Source organism: Callospermophilus lateralis, chromosome 2, assembly GCF_048772815.1.
Source record: "Callospermophilus lateralis isolate mCalLat2 chromosome 2, mCalLat2.hap1, whole genome shotgun sequence".
NCBI classification, from domain to species: Eukaryota; Metazoa; Chordata; class Mammalia; order Rodentia; family Sciuridae; genus Callospermophilus; species Callospermophilus lateralis.
The window spans coordinates 42,961,232-42,984,877 of record NC_135306.1 but is presented as its reverse complement, the minus strand read 5'-3'; the positions used below and the strand labels follow the sequence as shown (position 1 = coordinate 42,984,877).

The 23,646-nt window shown below is 40.8% G+C and overlaps 2 protein-coding genes across 3 annotated transcripts in view; one reads left to right on the top strand and one right to left on the bottom strand.

Annotated features, from left to right (window-relative positions):
- Mob3b (MOB kinase activator 3B) overlaps nt 1-13,792 on the bottom strand; it is a 185,925-nt gene extending 172,133 nt beyond the window's left edge. Inside the window, exon 1 of one of the 2 annotated variants that reach the window (XM_076845927.2) lies at nt 13,591-13,792. The gene's annotated coding sequence lies outside the window, so the exon portion shown is untranslated. The remainder of the gene's footprint in view (nt 1-13,590) is intronic. The other variant, XM_076845928.2, reaches the window with a different exon arrangement.
- Ifnk (interferon kappa) lies at nt 8,028-8,627 on the top strand. The gene has a single exon (XM_076841360.1). It carries the CDS (start codon nt 8,028-8,030, stop codon nt 8,625-8,627), a length of 600 nt encoding a protein of 199 aa, XP_076697475.1.
- Nucleotides 13,793-23,646: the final 9,854 nt, after the last annotated feature.

Sequence of the window (23,646 nt, the reverse complement as noted above, 5' to 3'; positions counted from 1 at the left end):
GCTGAGAAATTACCAGCAACACTTGCAGGCCTGCTCACCCTTCACATGCAATCACATGTGAAGCTAGTAAACTTGCACTGGTAAACTGGCACTTCTCCCTAGTTTCCCTTGGCCTCTCTCTCACTCTCCTCCTATTCCAAATAAATTGTCTAGATTTGTCATTCTTACCTCCCAAGTAATTCATTCATTTCCATATCTACCTACATTGTCCTAATTCAAACTTTTACCTTTTAAAACTGAGCTCAGGTACCACTGCTTCTGTGAACTCCTTCAAGGGATGACATCTGTCTTGTCTGCCCTGGTACCCTTAGAATTTAGCCTTGTCTAAAACCATAGGCAACTGAGGATGATGAAGATGACAACAGTGAGGACAGCTATCATGCACTGACCCCTTACTATGTACCTGGCACTCCTGTCAGCACTGAACATCTCCACAAGCATGATCTAGCTAGGTATTCTATACTATCCCTATTTACAGAGGAGCACAGAAAGTTTCAGCGACTTTCTCAAAGCTGCAACGGTTTAACAAAGAGAGTTGTTGAACTGATCAGAAATTCCATTTCCATTACAATATATTCATAGGTTAAAATACTGAAATGTATTTATTCACCAAATGTTTACTGAATGCATGCTATTACTCAATACACAGAGTGCCTGCATTGATACAGTCCTAGGCACAATTTGATGCATTTGATATACCTGATGAATGTGTTTGATGTTGTATTCAATGAATACCTAAAAAAGTCCAGTATCTCTCAGGAAACCCATTATAAGCCACTTTTCCAGGAGAATGACTTTAGGCCTGCACTGACCTAGGAGGCGGAGAAAATGGAGTCTTTATTTATATAATGATAAATAACTTTCTACAAACAGTACAGGTGTCAGACTCAAATCAGGGTTTTCTCCTTTGCTAGGCTTCTTACCAGAGCTGAGAGAAGCCCTTGCAAATTCCAGTAAGAGCCTGAGTTATGGCTACTCTGTTTGGCCTTCCAGTAGAGACAAACTATCACTGGATAGGGGAGCTGCTCCTCTGGAAAGAGTCAGAGGGAAGGGAGCTCTCTACATAACACTGACAGGCTTACCTTTTTGGAGTCAAGGTGAAGGGCCCTGGATCTCCACCCAACTTTGGACCCAAGTAGCAGTGTGACCTTAAGCAAGCCACCACTCTCACCTTCGTAGTTGATGTTTAAATAAGTCCTCTGAATTCTACTTCCTATGATTAGAGTCTCCATGTCACAGGCTTCATAGGGCAGGGGTATTACCAGAAAGAAAAATATCCCCTCTGGCTCTAGATTGTTCGTAGACACCATTCCCAATCACAGGCATTGAGGGATACTAAAGAAGTTCAAAAATTTGCAGCACATGAATCTTCTTCCTGGAGAAAGATCATTTGATTTTTTTCCCCATAAAAATGCCTTTCTATGCTCTTCATGAATGTCAAGAAACATTATGATCACATATGAGCTCAACAATAATTAGGTAAGTGGATGGAGTAGGAGAATATTATGCTAAGTGAAGTAAGCCAATCTCAAAAAACCGAAGGCCAAATGTTCTCTCTGGTAAGTGGATGCTGATCCAAAATGGGGACGGGGAGGCATGGGAAAAATGGAGAAACTTTGATTGGGCAAAAGGAAGGAGAGTGAGAGGGGTACACAGGGTAGGAAAGATGGTGGAATGTGATGGTCATCATTACCCCAGGTACATGTAAAGACTACACATAGGATGTGATGCTACATCGTATACAACCAGAGAAGTGAAAAGTTGTGTTGAAATTGTGTACAATGAATCAAAATGCATTTTTCTGTCATATATACCTAATTAAAATAAATTTAGGGCCGGAGTAGTGGCTCAGTAGAGCATTTGCCTAGCATGTATTAGATACTGAGTTCAATTCTCAGCACCATATATAAATAAATAAAATAAAGGTCCATTGATCCTGTAATAGCCTGATCCTGTAATAGAATAGCACTCTGCACATAGTGCTAGGCTAAATAAATAAAATTTTAAAAATTTTTTTAAAAAGAAACATTATGACCACATACGAGCTCAGCAGTAATTAGGAGAAGACACTTCCCTCATCTCTGCACCACCAACTCCTTAGATTTTTATCCGAGACAGAGCACATCCATCCATTGCTCACTTCACTCTGGTCATTTCTTCCCAACTACGGGCACTCTCAGAGGTTGTCCGGGAAGAAGTCCACATCTGCTCAGTGAATAATGAGGAAAGATTATCCTGGATGGTGACATCTTTCATTGTCACCATCTGAAAGTCCTACTACTACTACTCCAGAAGTGAAAGCCCTATTGGGGCTCAAAAAAAAAAAAAAAAAAACCACAGAGAAGCCTACAATGGAGTAAAAATGTGGATGGAGTCTCTGCTGGTAACCCCCAAACAGAGAATACATTTTACTAATGGTGCATATTTATTTACTTAAGTACTTATTCCACATGGTGAATTACTTTTTGTCCAGGATCATTTTCTAATGATTCAAAATTATTTCTGTGTAAGAAGTTACTATGTGCATAGTTTCCAGCAGGGCTATAAAAAAGAAATGGGTGTTAGTTTGTCCAGGAGACTCCCTAATGGTGATAAGATAAAGTGACCACTACTGGGAATATCTAGAACAAAGAACTGGCCATATGGAGGATGGTCTTAGAACTCAGCAGTGTTTCCCACAGTAATTAATATCCATCAGACTTGAGAACCACAAGAAATCACATGGCAGCCATTTGATTCAACCCTTAATGTCCACATGTAACAGCTGCCCACGGATAAAAAACTGAGTAAGTCACTTTTCTAGTCTGGAGGGGAAGATAGAGGAATCAACCAAACAATACACAAGTGCTTGATATCACTAGAGTAGAAGTACCAAAGTGCTTATGACTTACACAGCCCCAGGAAATTTCAAAACAGAAGCATCAGAAGTAATAGATGACATGAAATGGATACTTGAGTTGCCCTCTATCATTCTGTAAACTCCTCAGTCCACCCCAAACACCTGACTTTGTCCTCCTTACATCCCTACACAAAAAGAACTAAATGAAGAACTAACTTCCCTGTTGAGACATGGCTTCGTTATCTTCATTCAATCATCCAACAAATAGTAACCGAGCACCTACTATGTGCAGAGTGCTATGCTATTACAGAATCAGGCTTCAAAACATATTGCAGTTTTTATAATAGTATTTTGACAATTGAATAAATACATGTACTAGTCCTCCCATCCCCACCCATGGAAGTGATCAGGCCTCTCAATCTTTGAGGGTCCTACTGAACATTCAGGAGGGAGCAATAAACAAGCCAGCAACTGTATGCGCTATCAGAAAAATTTGTGTATAATGGGGAGAAGAAAATGAGGTCACATATCAAACTGTTAACTAAGTTACGGCTTGAGAGGAGAGTAGCATGATGTGAGGCTGAGCTTTCAGGCAGCCTTCACTTCCCCTGAAGTGTTTGAATTTTTGCAGTATGGACGCATCTGTGTATTATTTGTGTAGTTGTCATAAACCACTATACCAGGTAGAGAATTCAAAGAAATACAACCAAGAAAGGGACAGAGGACCCTGTGAGATGCTGGACCCCATGAGGAGGCAGTGAGATTGAGTTGATAGCGCTTACAGGGTTGGTCCAGGCTGAACAGCTCCAGCTTTGGGGAGACCATGGTCTACACACCCTGAGGGAAGTTCTGCCTGGCCTGGATGCAAACCTCCTATCCCTGGGCTCTCTCCCGGCTCAGTCACCTTCTGACCTCCCAAACAGAATGACTCATGTTAATGTACCAAGTAACAAGATGATCAACAAGATACTCTCATCCTGATCTGAAACCTGCCTCTTCATGGGAAGCAATAAATCTTAATAGCAGATGCCATGTGCCTCTGAGCTGAATCAAAGCTAGCTTGTCTAGACTGAAATGTCTCATTTTTTCCATTTTGACAAATAAGGTGCACCTTGTTCCCCACTGTTAGCTTTGTAATCCCCACAGACTTAACACAGTTCCACGAATAACAGGGCAGCCCCTGCTAATCAGCTTCCCCTCTGAAGTCAGTCTGACTACACAGGGATCACTCCAGGTCACGCTAAGGAACTAAGAACCTAATATTACCAATCACATCCTGTTAATGATAGACTGGGCAGTTGTGACAGACACATTCTAAGGATAAAGGTGTTTTCTTAAACCGACATTCAATTTTCTGATCATCTTTTGAGATACAATCAGGTGACAGGGCTTCAACAGAACATAGGCAAGACCAAGTAACTAAGCATTCCAAAATGTTTCTAATCGCAGTGAATCTGTGAATGCATCCATATGTGTATACAGTGTTCTCTTTGGGGTATGTACTGTTCTTAGAAACATGTGCACAAGTAAAGCCAGCACAGAGAATGAAATCAAATGCAATTCTGTAGGAGAGAGGGAGGGAGGAAGGGAAAAAAGGGAGAGAAGGTAGGGGAGGGAGGGAGAGAGGGCACACAGAGGAAAGTAAAGTCTGTATCTTTTTCAAACTCTGCTCAGAGAGCTTGCATGGTGAAGAGACTGGCCAGATAAAATAAATTTGAATATTGGATAAACAAAGAATGTGGGTTTTTTTTTTTTTCATGTAACAGTTTATATCAAATATTGCATGGCTGTTCAGTAATTTTATTTCTAAATCAGACAATCCCAATGGTGGAAGAGGGGCAGACATGCATGCCAACCATCTTTCCGTCTTTGTCACAAATATTGTCAATATCATCATCAATTAACATTTACAGAACATGGGGAAGGAGGTAGATGCTACAGGAAGGCCTAAGGTTTTATCCTCCTACTTGAAACATTCCAAAAGTGCCTATTTCTTCAACTGTGAATTCCTTGAGATCATGCACTAAGCTTTATTCCTCCTTATGTGCCACTTGGCCATGATTTATATGTGATAAGTGCTTAATTTTTTTTTCAATAAGTAAGGATATGGAATGGCAGTAAAGGGAGGAAATTTGGGATGAGAGTGTAAAAATGACAACCACGTATAGCGGAAAAATACAGGAACTTCAAAATGGTTGAAAAAAGCCAAATATGTTGCCACTTCCATCACCTATGAGCAGAAACTCCTTGTCATAGTAAGGCAACTGAACAACCTGAGTTTGGTTAATATTGCTGAACTATCTAAACAAGTACAAACCATACCGATCACCATGGGCAAGTTGGGGTGTGGGGTGGAGAATATATTAGATTAGGAAAGCAAAACTTACACAATTACCTATTTCAAACTTGTAATTAAGGAGACAAGGCACTGCAAAAGCTCAAAAGAGGAGAAAGCAAGTCTAACTGGGACTAGGCAAGAAGGTTTTAGGTAGAAGATGTATGAGCTATGTAAGAATGCATGGTCCTCCCTGGGCACAGTGGGTACACACCTGTCTGTAATCCTAGTGACTTGGGAGACTGAGGCAGAAGGACTGCATGTTCAAGGCCAGCCTCAGAAACTTAGCAAGAACCTGTCTCAAAAAGAAAAAGAAAAAAAAACGGTAAATAACAGGCCTGGGGATATATCTCAGTGATAGTGCACCACTGGGTTCAATTCCCAGTGATGGAAAGAAAGAAAAAAGGTGGAGGACAGAGAGGGAGGAAGGAAAGAAGAAAGAAAAGAAAAGGAAGAGGAAGGGGATGAGGGAAGAAAAGAGAAAAAAAAAGCATAACCCATGATCCTCAGGGGTGCTTTGCATTTTATAGATGGTGTGTACATGTGTGCATGTTTAAATGAGTGTGTGATCATAAATGTATGTATTCATACATACACATGTATTTTTTAAATCAAAAGCTGCAAGAATAGTATACTGAACTCCCACATAACACTACATTGCTCATATCAACTGAATTTGGAACTGAACCTTGGGGGAAATTGACATTTCCTTTTGAAATACTCCAGCATGGACAAGTTTAAGTAAACATAATAGAGATTCCATTTCAGATATATAATAATTTTACTTTTTAAGTGTATCGTCCTTTAAAAATATAGTCTTGTCTTTTACTGATCACAGAAAACTTAAAATTTTAGATAAATAGAAATATAAGAATAAAAATTACTCATTATTCTTCCAGTCAGAGATAACAACTCAAAAATTTTAGCATATATACCTCAAGATTTTTTCCTGTACATCTATGCATATATCTATATTTAACAAAAAACAGCATCAGATTCTACCATTGAGGATCTTGTTTTTAAACTACAAAGTGTCTTCTACCCAAGGGACCAAATATAGTAGCATACATAATTTTTACTGCTTGCACAGAAGTCTTTATTGACAGTTTACTGAGCCAATTACCCATTGCTGTACATTTAAATTGTCTTCCATGCTTTAGCTGTGATGAACTTCCTAAGAGCCTAGTCTTTAAGGACGTCATCATTATTCCTTGGAGATAAATTCCTAAAGGGCAAATTGCCAAGTCAAAGATTATATACATTTTTAAGGCTTTTGATCCATAGCCTCCACTATTTTACCCTTTATGAAGGTTGTGTCGATTTATAATCTGATAAAAAGGGTCCATTTTTCTAATTCCTTCTCAAACTTAGTCACCCCAAGAAATTTGCCTAAGAAATCAGGTTTTATATAGCTAGAAAATATAGAGTAATATATGCAGTAAGTTTTTTATTCATAAGACACCAGTCCAAAAAGACAAGATTTTAAGAAATCTCATTTATCCACAATGAGACTTTGATAAAGCCAACTGATTAAGACAAGAATTTTTAAGCCATTTTTTTCAATCAATGTCTGTGGTTGTTGTGGAATTTTGGCTGCTTACCATGTTTAAATGACTATGTTGAAAACTAATGCATTTCTTTTTTTAGAAAAATGATAAAATAAGCTGGACTAATTTAATGACATCCCATTTTATTTTCTTAGGGAAAGGAATCCATTTGCTTTGACCACGATCAGAAGATTATTTGGTCAAACAAGTTAAAGGAGGATAACCATCATTACCATACTGGTCCAGGTGTGAATTAGCTTGGCTAAAATGGATGGTATTCTACCCTTTAGCCTCCTTAGTGAAAAACAAACACAAGAACAAACAAAAATCTTTATTGTCCAGAACCAACAAGCCAAAGTTTTAAAACTGTCTAAACTATATCTAAAAAAAAAAAAGAAAGAAAGAAAATGTATAATACCACAAAAAAAAAAGAAACGTTTAAAAGCAGAAAAATATTCTCCAATATACAACTCACTGGAAGATTTCTAAGGCATATGAAATGCAAGCAAGGCATGGATTTAACTGAAGGAAAGAACAGTTGTGCAATTCCAACCTCTTCTAATGGCAACAGAAAACAAACCATGTCAGTCTTTTTTTGATAAATGCCACGCTAAATTGACCAACTCTGTTCAGCTTTTTTTGAGACTCAGAAAAAACAAATAAAAAGAAAATATTCAAATACCAAAACTTAATTTATCAAGATTGAAAAAAAACCTAAATCAGATTATGCTCTGGTGACCTGACTATCATCACAAGTCATCTCATCAATGTCCATGACTAACTCAAGGAGAGATTTTTGACTATAGGGCCAGGCATGAAAATATATTTTCTGAAGCATCAATCTCTATAATGTAACAGAGTAGGTAACTTTTTTAATTAAAAAAATATATATATTTCTTTTCCAGTTCTGGGGATCTAACCCAGGGCCTCCTGTGTTAGTCAAGTGCTCTACACTGAGCTACATTCCCAGCCCCTCTGTATCAGTTTTATACCGAGATTCTTTAGTGCTAGGATAGCCCAGATAGGCTATCTAGGCATCTAAGGTTAAACAATGGTAATGCTGTGCTCACTTTTCTTAAAAAATAAAAAAAAATAAAAAAAATCTGTTTTGTCAACCAAAGGTAAAATAGCCTCAGGGGCAAAAGAAAAGGGTTACAATCCTGACAAACATCAAATGAGAAATGAGAAAACTCCTCCCCCTAAAGAAATTCAGGTATATAGAGTCCCATGAAAGAGAACTTAAAACAGCATTGTCAACCTTGGGTGTGGAGATTTTTTGGCTTGGGGAAAAAATATCAAGGTTGACATGACCCCAAACTACACCAGGCTTGCTATCCTAGTGGGTCTGTTTATGACCCACATCCTCTGTCAGGACTGTAACTTACTAAAAGTTCATTTGAGCACGTTCACCTGGCAAAACCTGATGCTTCTGAACAAGATGAGCAATTCAATTCCTGTAGAATGTCTCAGAGAAATCCACGATTTTGAGTTGCCCAAAGAGATCCTATTATCCACCCAGCCTGAGAAGACAAACATCAAGTATGTCTTCTATGAAATGTTCACACAGGCCATCAATATCTTCAGCCAAAACACCTTCAACTCCAGTTGGGACGAGGAACATCTGGTACAACTCCAAATCAACCTTTATGAGCAAGTGGAGTATCTGAAACAATGCTTGAAAAAAGAGAATAAAGAAAAGGAAGATGTGAAAGCTGATGAGAAGAAACACTCAGGAGCTGGGGTGCTCCCTCTGGGCAACCTCAAACTGAGGAGATACTTCAGCAGAATATACAATTTCCTGAAAGATAAAACATACAGTCGCTGTGCATGGGAGATCGTCCGAGTGGAAATCAGAAGATGTTTCTACTACTTTAAAAACTTCACGACACTCCTTACTAGGAAATAAGGTATATTTTTTAGAATGAAATTCTTATTTCCTCCAAAAATCTCCCCCTTGTCCTCCGTCTTCATCTTCCTTTTAAGGATGCTTGTACTATCCTAGAATTAATCCTGTCCTCAGTCAGACTGCTGGCAGTTCATGAAAGGTTTGTTGTCTCTAACTGAAGCCTGAGCTTAGCACATCAGCCACATTTGCCTCTTAGAAAGTCCTGATGACAGATTTAAAGGATGAGATTTCCTCTCCATCTTATTCTACTTTTTCTTCCTTTTTCCTTTGGCCATTTTGTTTAGCTTTGCTCTACCACCTTCAAAAGTCACCAGAATAATAGCTAGAAGTTATGGAGTAGAGAATGCTGCAGAATATAACATCCCAACGACCTACCCCTCTGGTGACCAAGGTTGTTTATTCCATAAAAGTTCAGCACATTAAAAAAGTTTATAGAAGCTCTGTAGAGCCAACCCCCCCACTCCTTTCCCAGAGGAAAGAGGTTGACATTTCTGGACATTTGCTTGGCAGCTTGGTTGGTTTTAAATGATGTAGTTTGAAGAATGGTATTCATAGTGATATTTAGATGGAGGGTTGAATTCGATGACCATTAAGCTTTCATTTAACCCTTGGGAATTTATGACTCTGAAGCAGAGTGCTCATCATGCCAGATGCATACTGTCTGATTCCTACATCTAAAGGCAGAGAAAATGCTAGAGAAAGTAAAGTATGAAGTTTCACTGTTTTTGTATGTGTGTGTGTGTGTGTGTGTGTGTGTGTGTGTGTTTATACACATCCATACATATATATGCCTAAAATGAATGACTTAGTCACTTTATGAAAGAATTTTACGTTGAATTTTTCCAGTTACAAGACTACTGCCTGTCAGTCAAGTAAAGTAGCCTTCCTAATAATATATACTACTTAGATTTCATCTTTTATCTTTTTAAAAAATCATTTTATAACCAGATTACCTAGATTATTTACTTAACTCTTCTCGTATGGCTTCTTGTCTATTTTAATTTGCCACCTACATGAATGAATTTTCTCTTTCTCTTTCTCCTCTATTCCATTTCAGAATCCTCTACCTTCATTCAAGAATTAAGCCAGAGAAAGTGGTTACACAAATGAGGGTGAAATGTACCTGATCCAGTTCTTGGAAGACTTCTCCTGCTAATGCTATTAACAACACATTGCTAAAGAGTTCAGATTCAAGATTGTTCCAAGTGCAGGATTCCTGGCCAAAAGAGCCAAAGAAAGTCTTACCCTAAAAGCGAGGCAAATTTCAGCCAAAAATTTAGAAGAGATGTTTAAATGAACAAGAAGCTGTGGATCATGGCAAACAGGTTATCAGCAGAAGGATCAGACAATAAAATGAATTAGTGTAATCCCTTTAGCAAAAACAACTCATCAACAGAGTTCTTCCAGATTGGAAAAAAAAAAAAAAAAAGAAAGAAAGAAAGAAAAGAAAAGAAAAATAAAGCAGCATGAGTTATAAAGGAGTTGGGGCATGCAAACTACTAAGCAGAAAATATATGCTTGATTTTTTTTTCCTATGAATTTCTACTACCTTTACCTGCTCTAATTACTAGGATGATGGTGGTTACTTTAGTAATTTATGGTTGTAGTTTTGCCAAATATTTCCCTGCACGAGGGAAGATAACTGGCAAATAAAGCTGACACTTTCTAATCAATATAGATTGTCTGATTGTGTGGGCAGGAACAGCCATCACAATGGTATGCTTTTATAAAGAGCACATCTAACAAAAGAGAAAGCAGAATATCCCCACTGAAATGAATAGTCAAGGACACCAATGGGTATCATCATAAAGGAAGAAGTAGGAAAAGTATTTAATCTCACTTTCAACTTAAGAAATGCAAATAAGGCAGCAATAAAGATCCCTTCCCATCTGTATGGCAAAGATGAAAAACAATAATATAGAGTGTAAGTAGAGGGTAGGATATGCAAAACAGATCCTCTTGCATATTGTTAGGGAGATGATAAACAAGACAATATGGCAATCTTAAATATCCTAAAAAGTATATCAACTTCTTTCAGAAAGTTATTTATTAAGGATACAATTGGATAAGATTGTTCCCTGGAATGCTGTTCATAAAACTACCTCCTCCTCCTCTTCTTTTTGTTTCTTTTTAATTTTCACTTCTGTGTTTTCTATTTTTTTCTACAATGATTTTGGGGAAAATTTTTTAAACTCTAAAATTAAAAAAGATAAGCAAAAGCTTATCTTCCTCTATGAGTACCCTGTTTTCCTTATATCCTTTCACATTTTTAATAATACTTTGTGGGGGGGCTGGGGTTGTGGCTCAGTGGTAGAGCATTTGCCTAGCATGTGTGAGGCACTAGATTAGATTCTCAGCACCACATATAAATAAATGAATAAAATACAGGTCCATCAACATCTAAAAAAGTTTTTTTAAAAATAATATGTTTTGTGGTACTCCTTGAACAAGTATCCAAAGCAGGCCTTCTTATATAAGGCCTCATTGTTGTTTTGCTGCTGCTGCTGCTAAATTTAAAGAATCTTTCCTTGGTGATCATTTTCATAATGAAATTGAAGTGTCTCCCAGTACTTCAAAGATTTTGCTTTTTTTTCTTTTGGTGATGCTACTGGTAATTTCCACAACTTGCTGGGAAAGTTATCTGTGTGACCATATTCCTGACTTAGCAGTCTCACTTCTCTGTTAAATGAAAGCTCAAAAGTTCTGTCAAGTCAGGAAAGGTAAACCTAGACATGTGCAGGGCCCAGCACAATAAAATTTCACTAAAAATCTCTGAGTAGGGACTGGGAATGTAGCTCAGGGTCACAGCACTTACTTACCATGCAGCACGCATTAGCTACTGGGTTCCATCACCCAGCATGCCAAAAAAAAAAAAAGTTTGGATGGGTACATGGTTCACAAAAGTCCCCACATAAGCTTCCTCCTTCCCCTGCACTCGGGAGGGATCAAAAGTAGGAGAGTGGGAGGACAAGGGATGGAGAGGTAGCTCAGTGGTGGAGTGCACAAGGCTCTGGATTAAATCTGCAGTAGGGGGTGGGGAGCAGGAAGAGAAGAAGAATGTAATTGAGTCTCCTTGGGAGAGAGACTGATTGGGACTGGGGGAGGGGGGGAGGAACCGGCAACACCGGGTCAACCGCAACGCTAAAGAGAGGTATACGTTCCAACAGGTGCACAGGCTCAGCCTCCCCTGATAGAAAACCAGCTCTCCAGAAACCATCTGGGGCACCTTCCTTCTCAGGATGGCTAATTTGCTTTCACCCTAGTTCCTTAGTAAATGGTTCACACTCAATAAGAATCAGTTTTGCGCATCTAATTTTTACAGGCAAACAGGGCCACCTGTAACCTACCAGGCGCACCTACAACGGAACTTGAGGGCACCTCACGCCACAGTTCTCAGCGGCTTGGAAGCAGGAATACTGCTCTGACCCCATCTGCACCATGTGCGGTGGTCTGCTTTTTCTACAATGCAGGGAAAGGATTTGGGGTTTGAACTTGAGCCCTACGAGAAATTAGAACTCTCCATATACTCTAGAGTGAGCCACTACACCACTATTTCCGAGTCTTGAGGTTCCTAAGTTATCAGCATCTCCAGTCTTTACGGAGAATCACATGCCTCCCTGCCCTGGGAAACCCAAACCCGAGAACCTCGGCCTTACGACTACCAGAGGTGCCGGGGCCCGCTTCCATTGCCCTAGCAGTGGCCCAGCCACAACGTCTTTAGCTAGAGATTGAAATCCTCTTGAACCAACCGCTGGGCACCCTCGATTGGAGAAGAACCTTGCTGTCACTCTTTTCGAAAGCAGCATCCCTCTGGGATTTTCATCCTTTGCGGCGCCCTTGGGATAAGATCTGAGAAATGCGCCCTGGGCCACAGGCAGCAGAGGAGGCGGGGACAGAACAACTTTCTCTCCGCCCTCTAACCACAAGGCCCGAGTGCCGCAGTCTCGGTAGGGTCGGGCTCTTCTCCTTCCCCAGCCGGGATCCCAAACCCGAGCTGGCCCAGGGGCTGGCAATGGAAGGAGGGGGAGGGAGGCAAGAGGTGCTTCCTTCTCTCCCCAAGCCCCACCAGATGTTGGAAAAGCAAACAATAGGGGAAACGTGGAGAAACAAAAGGCCATTCGACACGATCTCAGTGGCTCGGTCGCCGGATCCCTGCGGAAAGGGTTATGGGAGGGTGTCAGGAATGGGGATTGGAGCGATCTGGAATGGTTTGGGGTCCCCTGGTAGCGTCGGGCGCCAGAAGTCAACCATTCAGTCCAATCCCCGCGCAGGGGTCCAAAGGTGGGGTGGGGAAATCAAAGAAAAGTTTAAGGGTTTCCACCTTCGTCGTGCAGGGAAAGGCAGGGGCTGTAATTCTCGATGTTTGACAGTTGGCCTAAGAGTTCAGTAGAATTTGTACGTCCTATATACCCTCCTTCCCTCGGTGAACATCAACATCCCGTCAGCGGGCGGGGGGGCTAGGGAGCCACCCGGTGGAGGGTGCAGAGTTCCCTACTCATTCCCAAATCGAGCCACTTCACTCAAGATCAAGCCGCCCAAAATCTGTCCCCCTGCTCAGACGCACTTTTGTAAGTTTGTCTTCCCGCCATCCACAGCCCAGCGCGCACCCTGCAGGCACAAGCGATTCGGAATGGCATCGGGATAGATTTGCACCCTAAAAGGAAGATTTTCTTGGCATATCTTTTAAAATAAAGGCCACAGACCCCTGATTAGAAACTGGACCCACGTTCCTGCCCGGGAAGTGCGCACCGGGAGCCAGCCAGAAGCCGAGACGCAGGCAAGGTTTAAAGAGGGCTCCAGCCCCGGAAGCCCGCGGGAGGCGGCTAGAGAGTGGGTCCACCACCTCCAGGGTGCCTGTTGCACCGGCCCCAAGTGCGCCCCACACCTCTGCCGCCTAGACGCAATCAGAAGCGAGTTGCTGCGGGATTGTGCCACCTTCCCTCGCTGGGAGCGGGGTTCTTACCGTGGGGCTTTACCTTCAGCCTGGGGCCCTCTCGGCTCCCTTTGCCGGGTCAGCAGTAGCAGGAGCAAGAGAAAGAAGGTGAGCTCCAGGAGAAGGGGCGACGTTTGCCGATCCACGCGAGGGACTTTCTGGTCCGCGCGCTGGGCTCCGGCTGCAGTCTCCGCGGCTCCAAAGCAGCCCCCACTTGCACCCAGCACGCCGCACAACCCTCCCGGGCTCTACTATCGCCACGGGGCGCTGAGCAGGGACCTCTGGCGGCAGCCTACGGAAAGGCAGCTACGTGGGGGAGAGAAGTCAAGTCGCCTTTAGAATCACCCTCCCTCCAAAAGATTTGGAACATGGACAGTCTAAGAGAGCTCCCAACCTTGCAGAAAGACATAACGCTGGTGGCTAGGGTGGCAAGAATGATGTCGGACCCAAAGGATGCGTTTTGGGCACACGATGGCCATTTCCAAGGCACCCAAAAAGGGGACAAAAGGCTCACCTTTTTTGAGAATGCCACAGACACAGAATGGAACAGTAATCATTGGGAAATACTTTGGAACTTCAGCAGATTAACTAGAACAAGCTGGGAGCCATGGAAAAAAATATGCACTTTGAAGCAAAACCCACACAGCCTTCCACTCTCTATTTGTGTGATCTTGGTCTACCTAGGACCTTTAGGCCTCAGTATTCTCCTGTGTAGGTTGAGGGGAGAGGAGAAATATGTGCTTCCCAGGGCAGACAGGGAAGTTGTTGAGAATAAACTAAATATAAAAAATATTCTTAGTTCATAGAAGTTGTCTAATATGAGCTTCCTGCCTTTCTGAATGAAAGAATTGGATCTTCTCTTATCTTTCTATTCTTCTTATGATAGCATCTTAATACATATTTTTACATTTTACAATTTTTACTTTACAGTTTAAGGAGGTGTGGAAACATAGTAAGTAGAATCTAAGATATATAGAGAAAATATATATCCTCCTCTTTTTGAGGAGGCTCAAAAAGATTTTTCCAGGTCTACTAAATGAGAACCTCTAAAATCACATACTTTGCCATATCAAGTCATCTCTGATATTGCAAGAATAATTCAATGAGTAATCACAGCCCAGTGAGATCAAACTGGATTAAAGGATTCTATGTAATTCTGTGTCATTTGGGCAATAAGATGTTGTTGACTGTGAATATAAAACTCAAACATAATGGAGGAAAACTACCATCTACAAAATTGCAGTCACCAAGCAAGGTTTTTTCTGTCACTGAGGAAGACAAGCTTATTTACAAGCTGCCCCAATCTTTACACACTCAAACCCCCGTCACTGCATTGAGAGTTTTTTGGGGCACTGTGGCAAGCAAAGAGCTTATCCATCATGCAGAACAGTTAGGATGAAACTGTCTCTTAATTACATCACTTAATCCTTATCAGTCCTTCTCTAACTCGTTAGTCCCTAATTCAGAGGAGAATGTTAGCTCCTTGAATTCTCATTACATGATATTTTTTTTTTTCCTGTCAAGAAGAAAGGATAAATAAGATTCTTTGACTCAGAAACTAAAGTAGAACCTTGAGATACAACTTTTGCCCTTAGAGGTAGGGCTCATCCCTCTGGGCACAGATAAGCAGGTCATGGACAGAGCTGAGGGCATTCAATTTGACCAACAAACATTAGCAGAACTGTCTGTCTCTCTCCTTGGGCTTCATCCTCGCCACTAGGGAAAAAAGAGATTTTATCCCACTTCTATCCCTGTAGTGGCTCCTTTCCTGGGGAGGACTGGCCACTGGAAGAAGTCTTTGGTGTTCCCTAACTTTCACTTCACCCACCCAGCTGCTCTGCCTGTGACCAGGTGACTGGAGGAGGACGGCTCTACTTTCAGCATCTGCTCTGAAGGGTCATCATTCTATATTTAAGCCCTCCTTGGTCCCTCTGGGCTACATCTCTATCCATGCTACCATAGAGAAATGCCAGGGAAGTTTCTACCTTAGACCTTATCATTGTGACCTCTGCTACAGCAGTCTTTCTGATGGCTCAGCTGCTTCATGGCTCAGATACTTTCTCGCTTCCTTCAGCTCTTTGCTCAAAAGTCACAGAGGTCTCCTGTTTCAATCTTATTTAAAATCACAATCATCCTCTTCTTCTGACACACCCTGGCCACATTCCTTACTCCAGTTTTCTCCATAGAATTTACTGTAATCTGATACACTATATATTTTACTTGTTTTGTTCATTGCCTATATTAGTATTCCGTGGCTGCAGAACAACATACCACAAACTTACTGGCTTAAAACTATGCAAATTTATTACCTTATAGTTCTGGAGGTTAGAAGTGCAACATAGCTCTTGTTGGACTAAAATCAGTGTGTCGGCGTGGTTGCATTCCATTCTGAAGTCCATAGAACAGATCCATTTTCTTGTGTTTTTGTTGTTATTGACCAGCTTCTAGAAGGTTGTCCGTATCCCTTGCCTCCTTTTTAAAGCCAGCAATGACATGTTGAGTCCTTCTTTTACAGCATCACTATGACTTTTCTGCCTTCCTCTTTCATTTTTAAGGACTGTTGTTGTTGCCCTAGGTCTGTTGGGTTTCCTTCTCTATGTTAAGGACAGCTGATTAGCAAACTTAATTCCATCTGTGACCTAATTCTCCTTTGCCCTGCAATATAACATATTTGCAGGTTATGGAGATATATTGTGTAGTCTCTAGGCACTGTTATTCTATCTACCCATGCTTACTTTTTCTACTAGAATTAATGTAAACTCTAAGAGACAGGGACTTTGGTCTATTTAGTTCATTGCTATATCCACAGATTAGCTCAAAAAAATGTATAGACACTTGACATTGACTGAAATGTGTTCCCTTGAAATTGATGTATTAAAGCCCTGACTCCCAGTGCGATGTTTTGGGGGATATAATTAGGGATTGATGAGGTCATTCGAGGTAGGCCCTTATTATAGGATTAGTGGCAGCAACAGCAGAGGGAGGAGAAGGGAAACCGGAGGAGAAGGAACAAGGGGAAAGGTGAAGAGGAAAGTAGGGAGAAGGAGGAAAAGGAAAAAAGAGCCCTTTTTCCACCATGTTAAGGACACAGGAAGAAGGCAGCCAGCTGCAAGCCAGGAGGGGCCCTCACTAGAAATCAAACTGACTGGCTCCCTGATGGTAGACTTTCCAGACTCCAGAACTGTGAAAAATAAACATCTGTTTAAACCACCCGGGCTGCAGTATTTTGTTATGGCAGAATAAATGGATGAATAAATTATTGAATTAATGAATAAGAGGACTCACTGTAAGCATTGCAAATGTTTAACATCTACAAGGTTCCCAAAATATGTCAGATGCTTGCTAAATATTTTACATGAAACAGCTCATTTAATTTTCCTGAGATCCCATGTGGTAAGTACAGGTGACTATAGACTAGAAAGTTGAAGTAACTTGCAGTTAGTAAGCACATAGCCAGATTTTACACTTGGCCTTGTGACTTGAACTCATAGCCTCACACTGCCCTGCCACTATTGTGTGTCAATGGGCAACCTGGATCTTGCCCTCACAATGCTTAGGCTGTAAGAACAGCAAGAGAAACACGAAGAGCACTGGTGCAAGAGAAGATGGGGGTGGGTAAGATTTTTTTTTAAAAGCCCAATAAATGTATATGGAACACAGACACAGGAAAACAAAAGGGCTGAAATGACTGTGCAGAGTTTTAGGGTAGATAAAGTATTTGAGCTGACCTTCGACCTTGAAAATGGGGGACATTGCTGGAGTTAGGTTCAGATCATTGAGATAAAGAGAACCACAGAAAAACACACAGAAAGGAAGAAAAAATTGAGACATATTCTGGAAATAGAGATTAATTTAGTTGGTATGAGGACCAGGCAAGTAGATAGGTGATAAGGGCTGGGGTCCCAAATGCTAGGCAAAAGATGAAAGGAAATTTAATGATTCTTGTTAGCAGTTATCAATGGGGAAAAATTACCTGAAGCAATTGCCAAAGTCATGTTCAAGCTGTTAACTCAAAAAGCAACAAATTGAGGAGAAAAATCTTCTTGCTGGTTAAAATGTTTTTGAAGAGTGTTCACACTGTTTTCCAGGAAGACTGAGGCAGGAGGATTGCAAGTTTGAGGCCAGTCTAGGCAACTATGTTAAAAAGGGGCTGGAGATGTCTCTCAGAGGTAGAGTTCCCCTGAGTTCAATTTCCAGTTCTGAAAAAAAAAGAAGAGAGAAAAAAAAAAAAAAGCTGGGGGAGGGGCGGGGGGCAATTTTGAACCAATAATTCTGAGTCTAGAGTAAAATCTCATATATCTTAGATTTTAAGGTTCTAAAAGAGCAGAAATGGACAATAAGGGTATGTAGCCCTTTCCTGACCTCTGGACAAGCATTTTATTTTCCCATTTCCATTGCAGAAGTGAAGTATCTGGTTGAAACAATTGAATTCTCAAGATTTCAAAACTATCAAGACAGGGGCATTGACTCCAGATCTTATGTACGTAAGTGCTCTGTGTGTTGTGTCTTCATAAATATATGGAAAAGGCCACATTTGTCTGAGATGAAGTTGTCAGCATTCGACTGACTTCTTCCCGGGTTCCTGTGGAAGAAATCTGAGGAATTCATGGATCTTAACTGCAAGCTCTCCCAGGGAAGAGAGGCCAGGTTCATCTGAAAGATACCAGGGAGACAAGGTGGTGTGGTGATTAAGGGGGTGGCCTTCAGAGTCAGAGAGATGCATAGTAACTGAGTCTAACTTCTCTAAACCTTAATGGCCTCATCTTATAAAATGGGGATATCAATAAAAGTAGTTATATGAATTTAATGAAGTAATGCATAAAATGTGCCTGGCACAGTGCCTGTCCCATGGTAAGGATCAAGGCATGCCACATGTTGTTCTTTCCCACACATAATTCTCACGCCACCCATAGGTAGATCGCCCCCCTCTTGTGAAGGCAAAAGACCCTAGCACATGCTATAATAGTCCCACTGAATCTGGAAACTTCACTGTCCCTTGGGATATTAGTCTCTGGAATTGAGAACAAAAAGAGAGTATTTCCAGCTAGTTTGTTATTGAATGAATAACATTCATACTTCTCACCCATTTCTATCATTTTCAAATTTTACATTTCCTCTAAAAGGAAAGCCACACTGGTCTTCAATGGCATGTGAGCAAAAACCCCCAAAGATTCTGTTACCAAACCACTTCCTTACATCTTCCCCTCAAAGAGTTAAAGGGTGCCATCATAGCAAGATCCTAACAGGTGGCAACAGAGTAAGAAGGAAGAAGCATGTTTGCCTCCTCAGTGACAAGCTGAGATTCATCATATGCTCTGGACAGCAGTGCTCAGAGTTCAAGGGCTACTTGATGAGAGGCTAATCTTATTCAAATTTGCTGAATCTGATTACCCAATGTTCTGGTGCTCCGAGGTGCACTAATTTTAATGATTACAGGCAGTTACATAGATATGGTAGTCATTCTCATGCCTTTGTATCTCGAATGAAGAGACATGACACATCTAAGTGAGTACCTAGCAAATCTGCAATAGTAAAGCATACTTGTTTTCAAGACCCCGACTAAGCCCAGGGCTCAAGGGATTGTCTCACTGTTTTATGGGAACATCTGTGATAATAGAATTTATATTAATGAGCCCTGGGTCCTGAAAATGAATGTGCGTGGCTCCTCCTAAAGACAGAAGTCATGGAAATTCAAACAAGAGGACAGACAGATAGATCCTTTTAAGCAAATCCAAGCTGTAACAAGAATCATATATTATCTTAAGGAGTGTTTTATGCTAGCACAATGCTTAACATTTAACAATAATGACACTCTCTATCTACAGTAATTTCCTCTGAAACCCACATTACGCCAATCACATTTTGCAGAAGTGGAAATGAGGTATAGAAAGGTCAAGTCTGGGAGTGGGGCAGAACCATGACACTGTTCAAAGCTGCACCTGTGACAGCTGTTCTGGACAATGTAGTGTGCAGTTAGAATAGCAGGCATTAACCTTCCACTCTATAGGAATGGAGTGAATGGGTTTTTCCAAGTAATTTTCAAGATAATTTTATGGAAAAGAGTATGTGCTCCTTGCTCCCACTCCTGCTCTGTTTTTATCATTCATAGTGATCCAGTGCTCCTTCAGATATTCCTACTCGACTATGTGTTTTCCTTTTTGAAAAAAAAAATTTTTTTTTCAACTTTTAATGAGTGATTCTCCTGGCATGATGGTGGTCTGCCTCAGTACTTTTAATGATGCACAGGAATTCCCTCATCATAAAATGGATTGGTCTAGTTATTGTGCAAGGAAGGTTAGTTTCCAGGAGAACCAGTTTCTAAGGTAATCACTCCTAAAGACACCCTAGGCAAAATCCCCCAAATCAGTTCTAGAGCAAAACTTTAGTATCTTATTTTCCCAAACTTTAGTATCTTATTTTTCCCACACGGTGTGTGCTTAGTAGTTTTGGGAACTCATGCTCTCCAAGCAATGAATTCAGAAAAGTATAGGAAGACAAGAAAAGAAGCTGGTATGTCAGGGATGCTTCCAACTTGACATACCCAATCCCATTTTCCAAATAGGAAAATAACCAGGATCTCAAGTAACTTTCGAAAGCTGATAAATGTTTTGGTTTTTTTTTTTTTAATTGTTTTTGTGATCAGTGCCCACCACCATCATGAACAAATCAATCATCAGTCTCCAGCTACCTTGTATGGAAAACAAAGGAGTCTTTTTTTTTTTTTTTTTTTTTTAATCTCCTCTGCCTTCCTTGAATGCTTTTGAGAAAAAAATAAAGAAATGTTCTACTGTCAGACTGAAGGCAGTTTTTGAAGAACTGGAAACATCTCCAAACCACCCCTACTACCCTCCTTTCATAAGAAAATAAACAAGACTATTTAAAATTTCACATCCTAATTAAGGCAAGAAACCAAAGTCAGAGTACCAGTCATTATGATCTTTAGCATCCAGCTGACCTTAGGACTCACGATCCTATTTTCTCAAGATTCCAATTAGGTTTGATACACCATTCAATAATCATTTCCTCTTAAGAAGCTATTTCACCAATTGGAAATCCCCTTGAGCTGAAAATTATTGAATTTCTAAATGGCTTCTGACCAGCCTCAAAGGTGATTATATTTCATGTCCAGCAATACAAAAGACTTGAGTTGTATATTTAACAGCCCTGATGATGCTTTTCAGAGGAGAAACATCTCTCAGAAAAGAGTTTTGGTAAAGTTTTAGTTAAAATTTTCCCCATCTTTTTTTGCATAATGCTCTGTAGACATGAATCCAAAATTTCCTCCCTCCTTCCCTCCCTTCCTTTATTACTTCCTTTTCCCTCCTTTGTTTTTAATTTTCTCTTCCTTTCTTTGATACCTGTACCAAAGAGCATTACCCTAGGTAATTAATCAGGACCCCAGAAAAACAACTCTTCTTTTTATAAAATTGAATTACACATTCATCCCCTTTCCTGTATGTTTTCTGTTTTTTTTTTTTTTTCTTCTTTTTAACATATGGTAACCCAGGTTTTCATTTGAAGTAGCTCCTCATTGCAGCCCCAGAAGCTAAAAGGAAAACATATATGGCAGTAAGAGAATCCTGGGGCTGGAAAGGATCTCCACAACCCCGAACCCCTAGGAGAAAGATGGAAACCCAGATGCATTAGCCACCAGTTTAGTCTCAGTTTGTCCGTGGCAGCACCACTATTAGAACTCAGATCTCCTGGCTTTCAGGCCAGGTGTTTTCTTGGTTCGGGAGGGGATTCCACTATTGGCATTGACCAGTGATCTTGGCACTCTCCTGTTTCTCCTCCTTGCCTTCTCTCTACACCCTTACTCCACTATCTCCCCACCACCCTGCCCCAGGCTATAGTTCACTGAACCTTCTTGGCTGATGACATAGGAGTCTGGCATAATCTCTTTAAAAATTCCTTCCTTTTACGAAGTTTGTTTGCCCAAACCACTTCATTTTTAATCCTACCTGCAATTTCCTCATTCCTTGGTTTAGTTTTGGAGTTTTGAAAGAATACACTGGAACTCATGGCTTTTGCCTTTTTCCTTTTGCCTCACACATAGTCCATTGAGGCTGACCCCTTTCAGCAGAACTGCCCAGATGACCCATGGTATCGATTATTGATAAATAACTGGTTATGGTTTTAAGTCACTGAATTTTATTGTTGTTGCTGGTGGCTAGGACTTGAGCAAGGGCCTCACACTCTTCCACTGAGCAGCACCCAGCCCCTAAGTCACTCAATTTTGCAGTGATTTGTTATATAGTATTATTGTGACAAAAATAACTGATACAAATAATGTAGAGGCTGTGACTACTAAGCCTTGGCTTGTAGGCAGACAATAAATGTTTGCCAGTCTAGAATGAACTGGCATATAACTTATTGTTCATCAATAATGGCTTGAGGAAATATATTTTGGTAGAGGTCAACAACAGACCATTAAGCAGCTATTAAAAACAATGAGTATAAATTCAATGAGCTGTTTAGAACTTATGCATTTTTCTAATGTACCTTAGACATCAGTAAAGGAAAGCATGTTATAAAGCAGCATGTAACATATGCTCCCAGTTTTTAATATTTAAAAAGACAACATTGTGGAAATTTGTGGAAAAGGACCTAGGAGTATGTCAAGAAGTCAACAATGGTTTTCTGGGTGAAATCATAACAGGTATTTTTAATTTTTCTTTTCTATACTGCTTTATCTATCTTAAAAAGTTTCAATTTTATTTTTATAGTAATGAAGAAAAAGGGTCATAAGAAATATTTTTATGGAGTCCAAGACACCTGGAGTGAGCTACCCTGATACGACATTTCCTATTTATTTCCCTAAAGCACTAGCTGTGTCACTGAGGACCTTGGAGGGCACACAGGGAGAGGGCGACACAGTTAGGCTTTGTTTCACTCCAAATGAATGTGCTGAGTCCTTGCATTGTTCCTGAACAGCTCTGTTTTGAAGCTCAGCATTGGGCCACATTCAGCCCCTGGCTGGAACTCTGCAATTCTGCTGGCGTTGACAGAAGCTATATATGGATCCCGCCTCCCTAGTGTGGTGTGACTATGGGGGCCTACCAGGGTGACTCTCCCCTCAACCAGAAGTAGCAAGTAATGGCTGGTCTGCCAGGACCTCTTCTGTCCATTTCTGCGTCACTGTGTCCCTCTTCTCACCTTGTCTTAGTGAAGTGTGCCAACATGCAGCCTTTCCCCACACCCTTCCTCTGGCACAGAAACTTTGCCCCAGCCCATGGGATTCCAGCAGGCTCCAGTGACTTCAAGGGCCCCACTTTCTGGGCATTATGTATGTACATGAGCCAAGCAACACCCATCAGAGTCATCCCTGAGATTTCACACACAGACTCTGAGGTCACCAAGCAAGGATGATAAAAGCTGGAGTTCTCCATGTCTAGAATATCATCCTCTCACCACTCCTGAATAAGGGTGAGCCAAGCTATAAGATAGGAGAAAGAAGTAGCAAAAGAAGCAGCTGAGGGGATACAGAGAGAAGGCATCGGTGACATTATTTGAGTTCCTGTACCCAGTTTAGTGCCTGAAACCAATGCCAACCCTGGAATTCCCAGTTACAAGAGTCAGTAGTTTCCTTTTTTCTTTAGTTTGAGTTGGGCTTCTGTCACTTGCCACAGTGAGAGTCTAATACAATTCATAACTTGTCAGAGAAATCTCAGAAGGATACAGTGAAGAATTGGAAGGATCCTCAAGGCCATTGGATTAAGTATCTAGTGCAGCTCCAGAGCATGTATATAAGGTAGAGGGCAAGGAACTAACATCTTTTTGAATATCTATTATTGCTAAAACTGTTCTAGGCACCAGGCATTTTCACATAAACCAGCTCATCCAGTCCTTCCAATGACCTGGGCTGGTAGGTAAAATGTGACTCCCACATTTTAGAGATGGGGGAACTTATCTGAGATTTATACTGTGCTTCTTCAGTGCTCTAAACCATGACCTGGTGTCTTCTCATATCCATCAAGCCTAAAATAACTAATATTAGTGTTTAGGGAGGAGGGCTTGGTGCAGTAGACCAAAGATAGAGCTTTATCACAGCTCTCAATTTAGTGCATTATGAAGTGGCTAGTTCCT